The 20,527-nt window shown below is 46.2% G+C and overlaps 2 protein-coding genes across 3 annotated transcripts in view; both read right to left on the bottom strand.

Annotated features, from left to right (window-relative positions):
* Nucleotides 1-8,239, bottom strand: part of LOC310770787 (CTD small phosphatase-like protein 2-A) — a gene marked incomplete at its 5' end in the record, with an annotated part of 29,056 nt that extends 20,817 nt beyond the window's left edge. Inside the window, 4 exons of the mRNA XM_083663493.1 lie at nt 5,569-5,680; nt 5,771-5,897; nt 7,979-8,132; nt 8,171-8,239. Of these exons, the coding sequence (XP_083519619.1) occupies nt 5,569-5,680; nt 5,771-5,897; nt 7,979-8,132; nt 8,171-8,239 (462 nt within the window). The remainder of the gene's footprint in view (nt 1-5,568; nt 5,681-5,770; nt 5,898-7,978; nt 8,133-8,170) is intronic.
* Nucleotides 8,157-19,405, bottom strand: LOC310770785 (anaphase-promoting complex subunit 7-like). Of its 2 annotated transcripts, none has more exons than XM_083663492.1 (6): nt 19,190-19,405; nt 12,209-12,395; nt 11,173-11,293; nt 10,603-10,714; nt 8,938-9,091; nt 8,157-8,296 (listed from the first exon to the last, which is right to left on the bottom strand). In XM_083663492.1, exons 4-6 carry the CDS (start codon nt 10,706-10,708, stop codon nt 8,239-8,241), a joined length of 318 nt encoding a protein of 105 aa, XP_083519618.1. In that variant the 5' UTR covers nt 10,709-10,714; nt 11,173-11,293; nt 12,209-12,395; nt 19,190-19,405; the 3' UTR covers nt 8,157-8,238. Both variants share the same exon structure in this region; 1 of them encodes a protein (XP_083519618.1).
* Nucleotides 19,406-20,527: the final 1,122 nt, after the last annotated feature.

Here is a 20,527-nt window from a genome sequence, read left to right as displayed (position 1 = left end):
TAGCCTGGTAAACCAGCCGCGGTCACAGGAACTCACATTTCATTTGGTTCTGCGGGACCATCTGGCCTCAAGCAGAAACTGCAAAGTGGAAGAGCCAATCAGCGACTGCACAAGTTGGCCAATCAGGAACGCCACTAGCACTGCACTAACAAAACAATAATGGCCGCCTCCTTGCCTGATCGTCTCGAGGAGTAATGTTAATGTTTGTCGAGCAGCCATAAAGTGCAGTTATTGCATAAATAGACTCAATAACAAGAACAGGAGTTTGCAACAGCGGAGTTTCTCAGCGGAAAATGTGTTTTTGTCGTTCTCCCGAGTGGATTTGGGTTTGACTGGATCCACCGCTGATTGGCTGAAGGAGTTGTCTGTCAAGGCAAGTACACAGTATACCCACCCAAGGTTAATAATTACTGTTACAACACTGAGAATTTTTATAATGAAAATTAGCAGAAGCTCACAGACAATGAAAAAGAGAGGCTTGAATGTGTGAACACTTCTCAACTGTGCCGTTAGTTGCAATTGCAAATGGCAGAAATCCATCGACTGGTACGCTTGTTAGAAAATACTTTGTTTTCACTTGTCGAGAGCTCCCCCTCTCTCATCATCAGCAGTGGCGCCGGAACGAGTTTGCAATAAGGGGGACACAAAAAAAAAAAAAAATCAATTTTTTTTTTTTTTTTTTTTTTTTTTTTTCGGCGCCCATTAGGGCGCCGACGAAAAATTGACGTTTTTATGGACGCTTGGATGATTTTTAGCCATATTTAGATGAATATCTCATTTTAAATTAACATTAGGATTATACTGTAGTAATGTAATTATTCAGTATTTTTCCTTTTCTCACTCACTTGGTGACCTGCTCTCCCTTTAGGTAATTTTATAATTACACTACAACAGACAGCAACACAGGCAGAAACACTGAACTTATTATTATTATTATTATTATCACTTCGAAACACAGTGCAAAACTTGTCATCTCAAAACAAAAATAAAATAACAATAACCGTATACGATTATAGCAGCAGCCAATGACAGTGAGTGCAGTACAGAGTCCAGGTCTGTCTGTCTCTCAGGTGTAATAATCCCACAATGATCATGGCTTTAACAAGTGTCACAGGCTGTGTAAACAGTGTAAAGTGGGCTCTCTGTAACTTGATCCCTGGGTCTGTCTGTCTCAGGTGTAATAATCCCACAATGATCACGGCTTTAACAAGCATCACAGGCTGTGTAAACAGTGTAAAGTGGGCTCTAAGCGTCAGGGGCAGTTGCCCCCTCAGATTAAAAAAAAAAAAAAAAAAAAAAAATTTTTTTTTTTTTTTTCAAGATTCAAGATTCAAGATTCAAGATTTTTATTGTCACTCCATGGTACAAGTACCACGTGTGAAATTCTTGTGCAGTGGACTCCGTTTACGACATAGTACAAATAGGCAACAGCAATAAGTAATAGGCAATAAGAAATAGGCATCAATAAGCAATAAGACAGCAATAAGGCAATAAGAAATAGGCATCTTATAAGCAATAAGACAAGTCGGTGGCTTATACGACAGTGGCATATTCATTGCACATAGGTGCACATGTCATGTGCATACGTTAGACGTGTTCAGACATTCCAAATTCGACGTTTTATACATACATGTGCAAATAGCATGTACCTTATTAAACATACACTTAAATTTACAATTAAACGTTAGGCACCTTATTAAACATACACTTAAATTTACAATTAAACGTTAGGCATCCGTAATAGTAGCAGCTGCAGTACGGTACTGCGGTACGACTACTGCACTATTTGTGCATATTTAGGAGTCTCGTGGCCTGCGGGAAGAAACTGTTCCTCAAGCGATTTGTGCGTGTTTTTGGAACCCTGTATCTCCTCCCTGAGGGTAGCCGGGAGAACAGGCTGTTGTGGGGATGGTTTGTGTCTTTGATGATCTTCAGGGACCTCCTGAGGCACCGCTGGTTATACAGTTCGTGCAGTTCTGGCAACTCGTCTCCTGTTACGTGCTGGGCCGCGCGCCTCACCCTCCGTAGCGCCCTGCGGTCCATGGTGGTACAGTTCCCGTACCAGGCGGTGAAGCAGCCAGTCAGCAGGCTTTCAATGGTGCCTCTGTAGAAGTCCCTGAGGATTTCTTTCCTTAGCCCAAACTTCTTCAGGCGCCTGAGTCCGTGTATTCGCTGTTGGGCCTTTTTGACAACAGTGGCGGTGTGGCCGGCCCAGGTCAGGTCCTGGTGGATGTTGACTCCCAGGTACTTGAAGCTGTCCACCCTTTCCACCACTGTGCCGTTGATGGTGATTGGGGGGTGTGTGCCCCCCCCTCTCCTGTAGTCCACAATGATCTCCTTGGTCTTGGAGACGTTCAGAGAGAGGTGGTTGTCCTGGCACCATTGTTCCAGGACCCTCACCTCCTCTCTGTAGGCCGTCTCGTCGCCCCCCGAGATCAGCCCCACGACTGCTGTGTCGTCTGCAAACTTCACGATGGTGTTTGAAGTTTGAGTCGCCACGCAGTCGTGGGTGTAGAGGTCGTACCAGAAGGGGCTGGAGACGCACCCCTGGGGTGCTCCTATGCTGATGGTCAGCGGGGAGGAGGTGAGGTTGCCCACCCTCACCACCTGGCGGCGGTCTGTCAGGAAGTCCAGGATCCAGTCGCACATCGCTGTGTTTAGTCCCAGGTCCCTGAGTTTGCTTACCAGCCTGGAGGGTACTATGGTGTTGAATGCTGAGCTGTAGTCCACGAACAGCATTCTCACATAGGTGTCCTTCCCCTCCAGGTGGGACAGGGCGGTGTGGAGCACGTGTGCCACTGCATCCGCTGTGCTCCTGTTGGGGCGGTATGCAAACTGCAGCGGGTCGTGGTCCGGGGGGAGTGTGGGACGGATCTTTGATATGACCAGCTTTTCAAGGCACTTGCTGGCTATTGGTGTGAGGGCTATAGGGCGCCAGTCATTGAGGCTGGTCACTTTTTTCTGTTTGGGAATGGGGATGATTGTTGCTGCCTTGAAGCAGGAGGGAACTCGTCGGAGGGAGAGGGACTGGTTGAAGATGTCTGTGTACACGGCTGCCAGCTGGTGGGCGCAGGCCTTGAGGACCCGCCCAGGGATGCCGTCCGGGCCGGCCGCCTTGCGTGGGTTGATACGCAGGAACGACCGGCACACTTCATCCTCAGTGATGGTGAGGGGGTGGTCTGTGGGGGGTGGAGGGTGGGTGGGGTTGGTGGTTAGGTGGGAATGGGGGGGGGTGCGGGTGCTGAGGGGTGGGGGGGAGGAAGGGGGGAGGGGAGGTGATCGGGGGGTGGGGGGGAGGAAGGGGGGTGGGGGGGAGGAAGGGGGGAGGGGAGGTGATTGGGGGGGGGAGAGGAGGAGGGGTGGTGGGGGGGCGGCGAGGGGGAGAGGTGATGGGGGGGGAGAGGTGGCAGGGGGGGGAGGAGGGGAGGAGAGGGGTGATGGGGGGGAGAGGTGGGGGGGGAGGAGAGGAGGGGGGGTGGGGAGGGGAGGGGTGGTGGGGGGGAGGAGGGAGGGGGGGTGATGGGGGGGAGGAGAGGGGGAGAGGGGTGGGAGAGGGGGGGGGGAGGAGGGGAGGCGCTCTGGCAGAGGGGTCGAACCTAGCGTAGAACGCGTTGAGTTCGTCCGGTAGGGTGGGTGACGTGCTGGGGTTCTGTCGTTTCACCTCTTTGAAGTCTGTGGCAGCATGGAGCCCTCTCCACAGGTGTCTGGGGTTGTTAGTGTCCAGTTTTGACTCCAGCTGCCTTCCATAATCTCTACGTGCTATTTTTATAGCGGTCCGGAGGGCATATTGTGCCTGCTTGTATTGGTCAGTTGTGCCAGAGCTGAAGGCGGTGGTCCTGGCGTGAAGGGCAGCCCTGACGTCGCTGTTGACGCAAGGCTTTTGGTTCGGCATTATTTTGACTTTTTTTGTGGGGACTATGTCGTCGGTGCACTTCTTTATGAAGCATGACACCGTATCTGCATACTCGCCCAGGTCTCCCGCAGCTTTGAACTCCTCCCACACCACTTGGTCAAAGCAGTCCCTCAGGATGTCGTCTGATTGGTCTGACCAGCAGTGGGCGGTTCGGAATGCTGGGGGTTGTCTTTTTAGTTTTTGTTTGTACCTGGGTACAAGTAGGATGGAGGCGTGGTCCGATTTGCCGAAAGGGGGGCGAGGGACGGCTTTGTAGCCATGTCGGATGTTTGAGTAACATTTGTCCAGTGTGTTACTGCCTCGCGTGGGGAAGTGAATGTGCTGGTACAATGTGTGCATTCTGCCTCTCAGGTTTGCCCTGTTAAAATCCCCAGTCACCACCAGGGCCATTTCGGGTTGTTTTGTCTCCTGTGCACTGATGGCGCGTTGCAGCTCTTTCAGTGCGACAGTCACGTTCGCTTGTGGAGGAACGTATACACCCATGATGGTGACTGTCGTGAATTCCCTCGGACTCCAGAACGGCACGCATTGTACCATTACATATTCAAGATCTGCTGAGCAGTGTTTCCCAATGTCTGTGGTGTTTACACACCAGTTTTCGTTAATCATAAGACATACGCCCCCTCCCTTCTTCTTACCGGATTGTTCGTTTCTGTCTCCTCTGAATACACTGAATCCTGGTAGCGCGATAGAGTGGTCCGTTGTGTCAGGAGTAAGCCAGGTTTCCGTTAGGCACAGAACATTGCATTGCGCTATGTCTTTTTGGTATTGTGCACGCGCTCTTAGTTCACAAAGTTTATTCTCCAGCGATTGAACATTTGCCAGCAGTATGCTTGGGAGAGGTGGTTTATCCGCGCGCTTCCTCAAGCGGGCGAGAAGCCCCCCTCTCTTCCCCCTCCTCCAGCGTTGTTTTTTGAGTTCGGGAAAATCCGTAAGATCTGGAGCTTGCCAGTTGCTGTTGGGATATATCCGTTCTTTCCTGATTTTGATCAGCGCGTCCCTGTTGTATTTTATTCCGACGCTGATTTCCATGTTATATCCGCTGGTGTCCGTGCCTCCGTTCTCTGCCTCCATGGCGGGGGGGCGCGGGGCTGTTGTTTGTTGTTGTTTTTTTGCGTGCGAGCGGACAAGGCGGGCAGAGCGGGTCCCCGCCGTCGCGGTTTCTTGCAAAGAAAAGTGCGAAGACGCCACTATCTACACTATTCAGTTACACTGTTATATACAATAGATATTTACAAAGCAAGTCGAAGCAACGAAATCAAAACAAAACGCGTTTACACTGGAATACAAGCCTATTTGTCTATGAAGTCACTAGAGCTCCCTAGCGAGTCGCCTTCTCCCGGCGCCATCTTCTTTCAATACACTTTTTTTTAGGGGGACCAAATTTTAAGGGGGACAAAATGTCCCCATGTCCCCCTTGTTCCGGCGCCAGTGATCATCAGTGATGTCATCAGTGTGTGTGTCTGTCTCTTGTTTATGTGTGCATGTGTGTGCCTGTCTGTCTCTTGTGTGTGTGTGTGTGTGTGTGTGTGTGTGTGTGTGTGTGTGTGTGTGTGTGTGTGTGTGTGTGTGTGTGTGTGTAAGAAACAGACAGACAGAGCCCCATCTCCTTTCTGAGGATGATAAAGTATCTGAAGCAGCAGGACTGAACTCACCAGGCCCAACACCAGCGTGGCCTTGGGTGCGCTCCTGGTTTTGGGGGGAATATGTCTGGCACTGGGTTTGGCCTGCTGGGAGAGGGACGGGATGTTCTTGATGAAGGTAAAGCTGTAAAACAAAACAACACTGTTAAGGTAAAGAACAAAGGGATCCACTGACAGGCCAGAGACACTGAGACATGCAGGCAGGCAGACTTACGGGCTGAAGACGTCATCCTCTCCATCCAGCCCCAGCAGGTCCGTGGAGCAGCTGAAGCCAAACACACACGGCTCCTCATCAATCTCATCACCCATCAGCACGTCCTTCTGCCCTGGACTCTTCACATCTGCAGAGAGGAACCAGACCCTCCATCAGCACCCAGCACTCACCACCACCACCACCAACGAGTTCATTCAATTCCTACAGAGCTGAGTGGCCGGGGAAACTCTGCAGACAATGTGCAGGTTTGTCCCGGCTTCCCAACAGCTTCTTAAACAGCAAATTCAAATTCAAGCTTGGCGGCTGAGAAAAGTCGATCACCTGCTGAGGTTTTTGCAATCAGGTTCCTACGCTTTGTTGTTTTCCTACTGATTTGATTCAGTGCAAAATGTAGAAGTTGATTCCAGCCATTCAGAGCTTCCCAGTTCCCTACAACATCTATTTGAAAGACTGCGTACACAGTGATTCTCACTATTTTTTCCATGAGAGCCACACTACTAGCTGGTCAAAGTCAAGAGGAGAGACACTTTTTCCGCAAAACACCAAAACCACACAGCGAGGGTTTGGTTTAGTTCTTACTTTATAGATATGGCAGAAACAGACTCAATAATAACAATTAAACAAGTACAGGAGTATGCAACAGCGGGGTTTCTCAGCGGAAAATATGTTTTTTGACGTTCTCCCAAGTGGATTTGGGTTTGACTGGACCCAATGCTGATTGGCTGAAGGAGTTGTCTCTCAAGGCAAGTACACCCCTCACCCCCCACCCCAACTTCCGCCCACTGCAAACTAGGGCTGTGAATCTTCACTGGCCTCACGATTCGATTCAGAGGGCTACGATTCGATTGCATCTCGATGCATCTTAAAATCGATGCATCACTTTTTTTCCCCCAATACATGATTTATTTTTTCTCACTTTCTTTTTTCTCACTGTGTGGCTACTTTTAAATTGGAAATGCATTGTATTATGATCCATAATTAAAATAAACAAATGCATGTACTTCCATTATATTTTATTCGATTATAAAAAAAAATATATATATATATATTTTTTTTTAATAATCGATTTTTGACATTTGTGAATCGATGCAGAATCGTGTACATCCGCATCGCGATGCATCTTATAATTGATTATTTTAGACACCCCTAAACACCGCGTGAATGCTTAAGGACAGACGGTCTGGTAGGATTTAATGAAATGGGAGTTCACATGACCGGCTGGTTTACCAGGCTAGGTAACTTCTAACTTGGTGCTTTCACAAAATATTTACACAATGAGATTTTTGATAATCATCAGTAATGTGGAGATAATGACTAAGTGGGTAAAGGCAAATAATAGAACATTCTGCGAAGTTCAGAAAACTACATCATTTTACAGTAATGCAGCCTTCAAAACAAGGGAAAGACAACACCTATGCCATATCACGATACCTAGTTTCATATCGCAATATCGATATAATATCGATATATTGCCCAGCCCTACATGTACACACATATCTGCATTTTTTTATTATCACTACATATCAAATATCTGCAAATAAAATCTAAAATGCATCCATATCAACACTCAACCATGTAGAAAGAGAAGCAGTATTCACCTTATGTAGCCACGCCCATTTTACCCGGTTGTGTGGCCGTATCAAAACTTCCAGCTTAAAATAAAATAAAATGGCTGGCTTCTCCAATATCATCTAACTCTGAATTAACTAATAATTTAGCCAATTGTATGTAACATACCAAATAAAAGCAAGCGGCAATGTCTAAGAATGCAACGCCATGTAACTGGCTCGTTAAGTCTCGAATTCCAGGGAATTACGTTAATGTCTGCGGGTCTTATTGACGTTAGTGGCTCGAGCGCAACTCGGAGGAGAGAAAACTATCTGAAGCTTTCTTTGTTGGAGTCCAGGTATGTTTTACAAGAAAGTGCTCGTCATTGTCGACGATAACGTTATCTGACCTGGCTAACAGTGGATACTCGATTGCTTGCCGTGTACTGGCTCAAAGTAGTAGGCTACGTTTTTTATTTTACCCCTGCACTGTCCGCTCCAAAAACAACTCTCTTATTTTGCGCCGTGACCGCCGGAAGTGTTAAAAGGACCCGGAAGAATTTGGCCCACTGTAAGGTCTGAACATAAGGTGAATAGGACAGCACATAGTGTGTTAGAGTGGAACTGTGTCTGTCTGACCACCACAGCAACCAATCAGTACCTGCAGGCTGCAGTATGATCAGATACGAGGCTGCTGTGTCCAGAAGATCCAGAGCCATGAGACACTCCTTGAACAGGTCCTTGGGGTTCCCCACGGCAGCAAACAGGTGATTCCACAGGGCATCCTCCGTCTTCCTTGCACAGTGGACGATGGTCTGGAGGAAGAGGGGGAACTTGTGATGAACTTGGCCACGTTGGGCAGCAGCGGGTCGGGGATGGGCTCCTGCGACGTGGCCTCTTCCTCCAGCACCACAGGCACCATCAGCTCCATGACGTGGGAGGAGTAGGGGAGGGAGGCACAGGACTGGGCCAGCAACACCTGGGTGGAGAGGCAGCATGGAGAAGAGTGTAAGTGTACTGTTATCAGGGTTCCTACACATCTTCTATGACAAAATGCCATACTGTTCTTTTTCCACACCTTGATCTGTTTTGAAGATTTTGTCTGGCGTTTAATATGATTGATGCAGAGACATCTTGACGCTGCTAACTAGCTCATAGATGCTGCTTGAACAGGTCGCACTTGAAAATGAGATCTAGGTCTCAAGGTGATTCACCTGTATAAATAAAGGTTAAATAAAATAATAAATATCACTGGATAGATCAGAGGTGGGCAACATTTAGTTCCTGAGGGCCATCCTGACTTACATCAAGTAAGTGAAGGACCACACATTGGAGATCATACCTGCCAACACTCCTGATTTTCACGGGAGTCTCCCTATTTTTAACCCTCTCTCCCGTTGTGATTATTCTTGCTAATCTCCTGATACAATAGGGATACAAATCCAATGGCTGGAGCAGATAAGATTTATTAACATAATTCTGCCTTTTATTGAGTTTTTGGTGGTCGTTTTGTTTTTCTTTGAGTCCGGCCCGCGGGCCTTAGTTTGCCCATGTGTGCATTAAATGGTACTTTTACAAGCCATCCCTCTGCAGAGCAGAAAGGAGAACTACTGGGCTCACCAAATGGTGTTGATAGCTCTGTGGTTGTCCCCTGAATGTATGAAGGCATACGCTTTGATCCAGACAGAGAGCCAGTCCAGGCTGGGGATACTCTGAATCACATCCATAGTCATAGACGCCACCTCAGCTCCCTTCACTGACAGAGAGAGGAGGCCTAGAGGAAACAAGATGAGAGAGAGCTTTCCACTATCTGCTGAAGCACAAAAGAGACAAAACATAGAAACACAAGAGACAGAGCAGGTACAATACAAACTCCAAGACAGAGGGCCAGAGCGTGTGTGTGTGTGTGTGTGTGTGTGTGTGTGTGTGTGTGGGTGTGTGGGTGGGTGTGTGTGTGTGGGTGTGTGTGGGTGAGCCTAGCCAAGAGCCTAAAGCAGGGATACTCAACTTGCTTTGCCCGGGGGCCACTTTCGTGAAATGATAGAAGGCCAGGGGCCAGTTAATAAACAAACTATATATACATTTTTCTGTAGCGGATTGTAGGTTTTTGGGGTGTCAGCCGGAGTTTAGTCTGACAATCTTGTGCACACTGGATAGTTAGTTAGGTTAAGTTAGTTAGGTTAAGTACATACATAAGTGCCTGGGTATAGCGAGCAGGCAATTTGACAATTTAGCAGCTAAATCATAGATTATTGAAAGATATTGAAAAAAAGAATTGCACAATTCCATCGCGGGCCACACAGGGGGCGCCGGCGCCATGTGGCCCGCGGGCCGCAAATTGAGTATCACTGGCCCTAAACGGTATAGATCAGCGGTTCCCAACCTTTTCTGCGTCAAGGCCCACTTGAAAATCTCAGAAATGTTTGTGGCCGCCTACCAACAGGAGGGTCGCAGGTTCGCACCCCCGTGTTACCTCCGACTTGGTCGGGCGTCCATACAGGCACTATTGGCTGGTGTCTGTGGGATGGAAAGCCGGATTCGGGGTGTGTGTCCTGGTCGCTGCACTAGCGCCTCCTCTGGTCGGTCAGGGCGCCTGGTCGGGGTGGAAGGGAACTGGTGGGAATAGCGTGATCCTCCCACGTGCTACGTCCTGCCGGTGAAGCTCCCCGCTGTCAGGTGAAAAGAAGCGGCTGGCAACTGCGCATGTGTTCGGAGGAAGCATGGTGCTAGTCTACGGCTCTCCCCAGATCGGCAGAGGGTGGCGCAGCAACAGGGGCAGCAGGGGGAAAATTTGTCAAACATAATTTGGGAGAAAATGGGGGAAATCAGGGGGAGGGAGAATGTGTTTTTTTTTTGGCCCCATCTGACCGTAAACAGTACGGAGGCCAAAATGTGTTCTCACAGCACTTTTTATTTTAACAATAAAAATAGTTGTCCATCAGCAGCACACAGAAAGCAGAAACTAAAAGTGAGGGGCTGTCTGCAATAGGCTAATTAACAAATCATTAATTAAATAATTGACTACAAATTAAATTGCGGCATCATTCAACAATGGAGAAATGCATTCTCATACTAATAATAAGTATGAGAAAAATTAAAGACAAAAGATTAAAATGTTTTGGAAATGATTTGGCAGCCCACTTGCAAAACCTTCGTGGCCCACTGGTTGTGAATGGCTGGTATAGAGAGAGAAGATCAACTTAAGATATCTGACTTCAGCAAGGAAGTGCTGTAAGCAGTAAGCAAGCCAAAGCAGGAGGGAGGCGTCTCTGTGGACATGCATACCGATGATGGCGTCCAGGGCGAGGGGACACTGCCTCAGGACCTCTTTGTAGCTGGTCACCGCAGAGCGTTCCTGACCAGCCTTCCTGTACAGGTTGGCTAGCATCATGTTGATCTGAGGCAAGGGGGAGAAATCATCTCAAATCTCTATGAAAACTGGAAGGTGGATTATGTCAAAGATGATCAGCCCAATTATTTTGCTCAATATTGTGATCATTATATTCTCAATTCTTCACTGATCAGTACTAGGGCCCAGACGGAATCTGTGCACGCAGAACTCTGCCGATTCTGTTTGGGCCTGCTGATCAGTCTTGTCACAATGCGTGTGTGTGTGCGCCCTTATGACACCACTTTTGACATAATCACTGATGACATCACATCATTAGCTAATTAACCTAATTAAACACCCTTTACACACCCTGAAGGTTTCAGCCAGATCGCACGTAAAACAGCATAGCTGTGGCCGAACACAGAACTTGAACCAGACAGAACCCACATACTTCATTCGATATATAGATAGATAGAAGGCACACAGTGAATGAAGATCAAGGTAGGTTAGGCAGCCTACTGTACCTTTGGAGTTCTCTGTCTGGAAGGAATCCCATCAAGCACTGCAATAGCATCTTTGTCCAGTTTCAGGATGGTGTAGCACTCCAGCTATCTTGTATTTCACTTCAATCTCTGAGGGCAAACTCTGAAAGACAACAATACAGGTGAGCTTCAAAGTTGCAAGGCACTGTAGACCACAAAGACAATAGCAATGGAGAATAAATACTACTGCATATTATATTTTTTGTAGTTGTGCACATTAGGCACTCAGGAACATTCTTATTTTTTTCTGAATTTTCTCCCCAATTGCACTTGGCCCATTCCCCTTGCTGTCTTGGTCGTTGCTCCACCCCCTCTGCCGATCTGGGGAGCGTTGTAGACTAGCACATGCTTCCTCCGATACATGTGCAGTACTAGCCAGACGCTTATTGTCAGCTGACAGGGAGGGGTTTCACCGGCAGGACGTAGCACGTGGGTGGATCACGCTATTCCCCCCAATTCTCCTCCACCCCAAACAGGCGCCACGATCGACCAGAGGAGGCACTAGTGCAGCGACCAAGACTGATACCCCACCGGCCTCCCACCTGCAGACACGGCCAATTGTGTCTGTTGGAACGTCCGACCAAGCTGGAAGTACCAGTGCCGCAAATAGAGGGTATGCATGTGATGTCACAGTGGCAGAAGTCACTGTGGGGTCACACCCACTGAGTAACAGCAAGACTGAGCTTGAATGCAGTAATCAGCCTAGATAACTGACACCTGCTGCTCAGGGAGGAACTCATTTTGACACTCATTCCCGATTGAGGGGGTGTGTTCCAGTGGGTGTGCATACCCTCTATTGAACCTGGGTCTCCGTGGTTGTAGGAGAGTGCTTTTAGCTCTACACTACCCAGATACCCAGATAGAAATTATAATAATAAAAATAAATAATAATAATAATAATAATAATAGTAATAATAAATAATAATAATAATAAATAATAATAATAATAATAATAAAGAGAACATATGGTAGCATGGGTTGATTACAGTTTCAGATTGATAGGTTTTACATGACATACCTGTGCCTGTATGTTGGACGCTCCCCCAACATTAGAAGTACGAACTTTAGATGTTTTGCTGAGGACCTTCTTCTGCTGCAGGGCCATGCTGTATTTGCAGGCAGCATTGCGGTACTCCTTATCATGGAAGATGGCATCGGCGTGGTAAACCAACAGTTGGTACTTCTGGGATGGCGAGAACAGCTCTCTGTAGTCAAAGAGATCCAGACAATATAAATGAATGCAGAAAAATGTATCTGTGTCATGGCAGCAGCAAACAGCAATAGACTACAGCAGGGAGAAAACACAATTAGCCTAAACATGGGATATAAACAAGATAGCAAAATGTGGTTATAGAAACATGTGCAACTGACAACTAAAATGAATAAAGAAATGATAGAAGAACAAATGTTTAATTAGCCCTCCCCCCCCCCCTTCCCCCAATAAAAAATACAAAATAAAGGTCCAGAGCACTGGGATGCAACAAGCAATCCAGGATAGTTGATATAGCACATTGTTGTGTGTGGACACCCTGCTTGGACAGGAAGCATTGTCAGGGTTCCCACTCTTTTCTAGAAATCATTTTCCAGGACTTATTCCAGGACTTTTTCAGTGATGATCTAGCTGGTATGACAGAGAGGGATACAAGATGTTCTTCTCTGTGGATGTCTGATTTAATAGATTGTGCAGTCTATGGCTATATAACTTAGCAATAAAATAATCTCTTACATGCTTAGAGATGATGACAAAGTTATCATAGAATAAACACACCTGCAGAGGTACATAGCGATGGAAGTTAGACTTTTAAGATGGGATGTGTTCTTGGGTAAACCTAATAAAAACTACCACAGTCACCAGCCAGCAGTCCCTAATATTTACATTTGAAGGATAATGCAACTTACATCATTCTGAGTTTTGGTCAGTTGTAATGCCATTTAACCTGCATGTGCTATCATGTGACGTGACTTTGTGGTGCGTTCACAGTGTTTCCACAACATAACAGAGAGAAGCCTATTCAAAATACTCTTGTTTATGAACTACCATTTGAACGTTTAGATCCTGAACATACTTTAGCCCTTTCAGATGGCAATGTTATCCGTTTTGATGAGCTCTGATAGATAGCCTAGTAGAACATGCTCAGCTAAAGGAAAATATGGGCATGGTGAAATAATCATCCAGGACAACACAAGCTTTTCCAGAACATTTTACTATTTGTCTCATTTCCCATGTGTTCTCCTGACTGGAAAATTAGTCAACAATGTCCCAGTTTTTAAATGCAAAAGTTAAATACCCACAGTTACGAGTAGAGCATATTAGAGGAACATAGGAGTGTCTTTCAGTCAAAGCGAACCACTTTAGACCACAGACAGTCTATGAGCCAGTCCCAGACAGTCTATGAAGATCTTTGTTGTCTGTCTACACTCACTGTAAGTGGAGAGTAAAACATCTGGTCAGAAAAGTCCTTTCTTTCATGGTGCTAATCTAACTTCTAATGAATGAGGCAACAATGAAATTAAACGCTATGTTCATGTTTTACTGGGGACCCTAAAGGACACCAGGCACTATACGTTGCTCTACTTTACCATGGCCATTTGACTTTGCAGTATTCCCTGGAACTTAGATAGCGTTATAGATAGCGTTAGCTATAACGTTAGCTTGATACAACAGTATACTAAACCGTTTACATTGTGGAAGAAAATATGTGAAGAGAACGTATCCCATAACGTTTAGACACGTTTGAGCAGAAAACTTCAAGCTAAATTAGCTTGCAGCTGACATCATTGAAACCCTGTGTAGGCTACTGTGTAGTTTGCGTTCATGTTGAGGTTATTATGGGTGGCTAACTGGCTGGCCTACTACGTTATGTGCTATATAATAACCAACTAACGCTAACGATACTATGCTGTCACTCGCTAAATATGAGCAAATACAACAGAGATGACTATTCAGCAAATAGACGGAGCGCGCTAACGCTGCTAAGCTAACGTTACTCACAGGTTGTTATTGCTCATCGTCAGTAACAAACTGCTCATGATCCGGACATTGGAATGAAGTCCAGCACAGCCATGTCCCGTACATGATCTATTACATTCATTTTGAATCGCGCTGAGGGTTTACTAAAAGTTTGTGGCTTGTAAACAGCTAACGCTAGCTAGCTTACAGCTCCAGTCGTGTGACGTATTAACACATTGAATGCCAGCCATGTTTTCATTCCTGTAGGTAAGTTGTGCCAGGGGTGTTTTTGACGATTCTGGCTCATTTTAGAACAGCCGAGGATTCTTTTCTGTTAAGAATTCATGAACATCAATCATCTAAAAATAACTAATAGAATGTGTGCTTTCTCTGTCTAAAAGAGTTAGTTTGCAGAGTTAGTAGTTATGTAGATATTAGCCGTTGAGTACAGCATGGTTTCAGCGTCTGGAAATTTATTCAGAGATAAATGGCTTTTTGTGAAACAGTCACTTTAACCATTCATTTTTGGCATCAGTAAGACCGTCAGACATTCTAAACAATAGTTTTGAACAGTAATTTCCTCCATAACAACAGGAAACACCCCTCTCATTCAAACTCCTCCCTCCGTGTGTCTTCTCCTCCTTCCTCCTGGCTTCAGCGGGCGTGTCAGAAGCGCGTTGTGCTGCCTGCCTGTCTGTCTGCGTGCCTGCCTGCCTGCTTGCCTGTCGGGCAAGACGAGTCTGAAATGGATTACTGTAATCGCGTCGCCATTTCCTTGAATGGCTTGCTTCCGCGGTGTGTGTGTGTGTGTGTGTGTGTGTGTGTGTGTGTGTGTGTGTGTGTGTGTGTGTGTGTGTGTGTGTGTGTGTGTGTGTGTGTTCGCGCGTTGCTGCGCGGCTCTGGGGGGAAGGGATCTCTGTCCGTTCTGTGTGCCGCGGGAGGCGGCTGCTTTTGTGGCTTTTGGGTCCCGTGGCTGTGACTTCTCTCGGTCTCTGTCGCCACTTAGTGGTCGGTAAAATAGATTACACACATGCTCTTGCTCCAAATAGTTAACTCGAAGATGTAAAAGGGGTTGATTGATGTCCCACTGTCAAAAAAAAAAAATCTTTATGTAAGACGAGTTAGTCCGTCCTTGGCACTTAAGCGTTGGATTATGTAAGACGAGTTAGGTCGTCTATGGCACTTAATGAGTTAATATGGCGTTTTCCCCCAGCAACATCCCAGCAACGATGGGCGTGGCCTATTTTATGCAGCGTCTCCATTTGCCATAAGCATGAGCGCCTGGCCAATCCCGGCGCTTGAATGCGGCATATATTTGAAAGTTTTAGCGGAAAGTTTTCAGGTGCTAGCTTTTTTTGACGCAAGCAGTCGACACACTGGACTCGCTCCGTCAATTGAACACTACAGTGAACGAAGAACTAGAAGGATACACCGCCCAGAGACGACACCGCCTACCCTTTCAAGGTAAGAATGCACGTTCTTTTCCACCGTAGAAAAATATGACAAAGTTACTTCTGTGTTTAACTGTGCACGTCTGGTTCCAAACTGCCTAACATAATTCAGCTTGAAGGTAACGTTAACGTGACACAGATTCCTTTCACCCGGCCTTGCACATTGGTGACCATATTAACCGTTTTAAACTCAAAATGCTCGCTGATCAAGTCAATTGCCCGTCAAGTAGGTTCTAACCCGTTCGAGTGTTGTGTATCGAGAGACTGGCGCTCCATTTAAAAATCTAGTAATTTTAATGTGGGCTTGGTTATTATCTGTAGCCTCGCCCTCGACGAGGCTATAGGTTAATGTTACGGCCTTGCACATTGGTGACGTCTTTTCAAAATGCTCGCTGATCAAGTCAATTGCCCGTCAAGTAGGTTCTAACGCACTCTCGGAGTGCTGTGCTTGGAGTGCAGTGCTCGTTGCAACCCTATTTATGTCGATGGTTGCAACACTGTTGTGTATCGAGAGAGACTGACGCTCCATTTAAAAAATCTAGCAATTTTAACGTGGGCTTATCTCTAGCCTCGACGAGGCTATAGGTTACCTGCAAAAGTAAATACGGATTATTAAGACATTTTCTGAATTGCTACCATCCGCTCTTCAGCACCGATTTTCAACTTTTGTAACGGTTCACCTGTTATTCTTACACAGTTGTGATTTTATTGACATAAAGTCCTACTGTTTCAACCGAATTTACGGTAACAGTAACGACTTGTAAAAGGCCACTCATGTCATCCTATGCCGACGACACACAGCTTTACCTTTCCTTCCCCCCCTCTGATACTTCAATTGGGTCACGGATCTCTGCCTGCCTGAAAGACGTTGGTGTCTGGATGGCGGATCACCACCTCAAACTCAACTAGGGCTGCACGATATTGGAAAAAACTGACATTGCGATATTCCCCGCCCATGCGATATATATTGCGATATGAAAAAATACAGATTTTCACCAGGTTAGCTCTATTTGAAAGAAAATAATATTTCTAGAATGATTGGGATGATTTTGTAGAGGAGTCCATCTGATTTTGGAGGGGAAATTAGGTATTTTAATGTTTCTCAACCACTGGGCTGTGACCTACTGGTAGGCCTCAGAGCGTCATCTATCAGGGTGCATACACATTTTGACCAATGGATTTCCATGACTTACATACATGAAAAAGTGAGTTATGACATTCTACTTTAAAATGTCACTAGCCTATACTTCACTTAGTGTAATGCAGCCTTTAAAACCAGGGAAAGACAACATGTATGCTGTATCACCATTACCATCCAACATCTAAGACCATATAGTCTCAAATCACAATACAATATGGATATAAATTTGATATATTGCCCACCCCTAATATTGAGTGCCAGAATCTACCTCCCAATGATGCTATTTGCAGAAAAACATTAGATTTAATTGATTATAATCACTGCTTTCAACTGCTTTCGTTCTTCTAACGTTTCAATAAATCAACAATGAAACACCGCTGCCACTTCACACGGTTACTTCACACACTTGGTCTGACCCCCCTCCAGAAACTACCAAGTGGTACGCTCCGCATTTGGGGAGTTCCGGTTTTTGAGCGCACGCAGGGCAGTACAGAGAGACGAGGATTCACATGCAGCCGACCGGTGACAAACAATTCATTCGTGAAAAGTAATAAATATACATTTAATTGCCCAGCTATGTCTATTGTCTTTTTATTTTCACCTACATGTTTTGTGTAAATGAGTCGCTATGTATGATTACCTCTACCGTAACGTTACTGCTATCATCTGATGCATCATCAGACTGAGGGGGAGAGAGAGCTGCGGTGATACACGGACAACTTCTCAGTAATCACTTTAGCCTTCGTGTCATAAGTTGCGGTCTTGCTTTTTGGTGTTTCAAGAGTAAATATCTCCACTCCACGGACATGTTGAGTTACAGCAGCCAGCCTGCTGTATGCGAGTGCGCTGCAAGCTGTGGACAAGTCCGCCTCCGCAACCACATCGTTTACAGACAGGCTACTGTCAGCAACGCAACATAAGCAAAAACAATTCAATTTTGCTCTCTGTGCATGTTTGTTGTGTTGAAGCTAAGCATTAAATGAGTGAGTACAGTAGCGGGGCGTCTCTCTCCTTTGAGAGAGCCTGCATTTCACTCAGTAGGCTACCCCTAAAGTGAGAGTTTATCAAGCAACATGACGAGTTAATTTGCTTTTGACATCGCACGTCCTGCGATGTGACTATCGCGCATGCGCACATCGCAATGTCGATGTGTAAACGATATATCGTGCAGCCCTAAACTCAACCCTGGAAAAACCGAGATCATCTTCCTCCCTGCCAAAGAATCCCCCCTGACTGACCTCTCCATATCCATTGACAACCACACCGTAACTCCATCTCAAACAGCTAAAAACCTGGGAGTGATCCTTGACCACCAACTCACCTTCTCTGCCTACATTGCCGCAACAGCACGCTCCTGCCGGTTCTCCCTCTTCAATATTCGCAAGATCCGCCCATTTCTCACCAGAGAAGCTACACAAATTCTCGTACAGGCACTGGTACTGTCACGCATTGACTACTGCAACGTCCTTTTGGCAGGCCTCCCTGCCTCTGAAATACTTCCTCTTCAGCTCATTCAGAACACAGCAGCCCGTCTGGTCTACAACTTACCTAGATTTTCCCATGTCACCCCCCTTTTCCCATGTCACCCCCCTTTTCCCATGTCACCCCCCTTTTCCCATGTCACCCCCCTTTTCCGAGAGCTTCATTGACTTCCCATCCTAGCACACATCAAATTCAAAACTCTGGCACTAGCTTTCAAGGCCGTTCACCAAACAGCCCCCTCATACTTACAGTCTATGGTCACTTTTCAAACCTCTCACCGCCCACTCCGCCCCTCTACTAGTGCAGGACGTCTCGCCCCTCCCCTGCTACGTGGGCTCAGAAGCCGCTCTCGGTCGAGACTTTTCTCCTACCTGGCCCCAAAATGGTGGAATGAACTTCCCCCGGACATCAGGACTGCTGCATCACTCCCCATTTTCCGCAGGAAACTTAAAACTCACCTCTTCAGACTTTATATTGACTCTTCCTGAATTCCCTCCCTTCCCTCTGCCTGCTTTCCATGTGTTTGTAATTGAATTTTCTGTTTCTTATATGATGGCTCCTTTAACTGTTCTCACCTTTAATCTCCCCTTTTATATTGGCTTCTCATATTTTTACTACTGTTTTTCTATTTGATCTATTCATGTTATTGTGTGCTGTATATGATCATGATGTAAGTCGCTTTGGATAAAGGCGTCTGCTAAATACCAATAAAGTAAAGTAAAGTATGTTGGATTATTAACGACTCTCACTACTTATGAAGTTATAATAACATTATAACTAAAGTTCGGGAACAAGGCCATGCCACAACTAACCACTCAGTCAATCATTCAATCAGGCAATCCCTTGCTCCGCCCGGATTCAATCATTCGCTCCACCTATATATACGCCCCAAACCAAGATCCTTTCTCTCGTCTCAAGACCAAACTCATTCTGAGTTTCACTCCAAGACAGACAACACGAAACTTCAGCTCTTACCTGACTGTCATGGAATCCACGTTCCAGTTCCACCTCTCTGACAGCAACGAATTGCTTGGCGTCGGCGAGGACCCACACAGGTTTCATCTCACTTGCAAATGCAATGCTGCCGACGAGCCTCCGGTCCGTCGTTCCGACCTGCCGCCTCGTCTTCGCTCGGAGATTCACAAGCCTTCCCAACGGTATGCCCAAACCATGGCTCAAACCTACAGCAGTGCCAACGCTACTACTAGCCATCTAGTAGCCACACAAGGCAATCATCGCCGTTTAGCCGACGCGGCCAAACTCACGGTAATCCAGTCTCATCTCAATCCACACACACACATCATGCCGACGACAAACGTCAACAACGGGACAACTGCCTCCGTAAAAACAAGGTACCATTTCATCGCAGTGATCACTGCAAAAAGTTTGGTTGCTAACCAAACTTCATCAATCAACAACGTCATCATCCAGCACCCAAAGCCACCGGGCGCTTCCGGCAACACCACGGCGATCCCGGATGACGTCATCACGCTGACCGACGCTGCAGCGCGGTGCAGCTTCTTCTTATTATTATTATAGTTTTCCGGCAGACTTGATGCCTTACGGCACACTGCTGCCTCTCACTGGTCGGAAATATTACTGTTTATGGTGTTTTATGGTGTGAATTCAAGAACTGCCAGCACAGTCCTTGCATGATTCCCAGCAGCGTTGGGGTTAACTCATTACAAAGTAACATATTACACGTAATATATTATTTTAGCAGTAACTCAGTAATGTAACTTATTACTTATAGGATTTCAGTAATATATACCAGTTACTTCATCAGTAACTCAAGTTACAAATTGAGTTGCATTTTATTAAATCAAAGCACATAGTTTATACAATAATTTCCTAATCAAACCGTTGTCTTATGCAAATAACCAACCATTATAGATGACAATAACAATAGGAAGAATAACTTGCCCAACACTGATTCTCAGTGGATTCAGCAGGCTCTTCATTGTTAGTCTTTGTGCCCAGGCTTAGTGTGAGGGATCAGCCGAGCGGCATTTTGATGAACGGGCCGCTCACTGGGTGGCAGCGGCGTTCGAACCCTATGGAGCCCAAGTGGTGCGAGGTGTGAGTGTCTGCTCTAGCTGGCTTGACTCCGTTTGCATTTGGAGAACTGAGACAGTTCACACAATTTTGACACGACACGTATATATTATACATCAGACTCTCGGGCTAGTTCTGCTCTCACTCAGAATATCAAAATATAAGCGATGTGATGTATAGTTTCGGGATGTTAATGTTGTTGGCACAGCTCATACTATTAACTATGGGTGGCAAATGAAGTCACGTTGACTCGTCCTA

Source organism: Poromitra crassiceps (assembly GCF_964638095.1).
Source record: "Poromitra crassiceps genome assembly, contig: HAP1_SCAFFOLD_373, whole genome shotgun sequence".
In the NCBI taxonomy this organism is placed as follows: domain Eukaryota; kingdom Metazoa; phylum Chordata; class Actinopteri; order Beryciformes; family Melamphaidae; genus Poromitra; species Poromitra crassiceps.
This window is presented reverse-complemented; position numbering and strand designations above follow the sequence as displayed.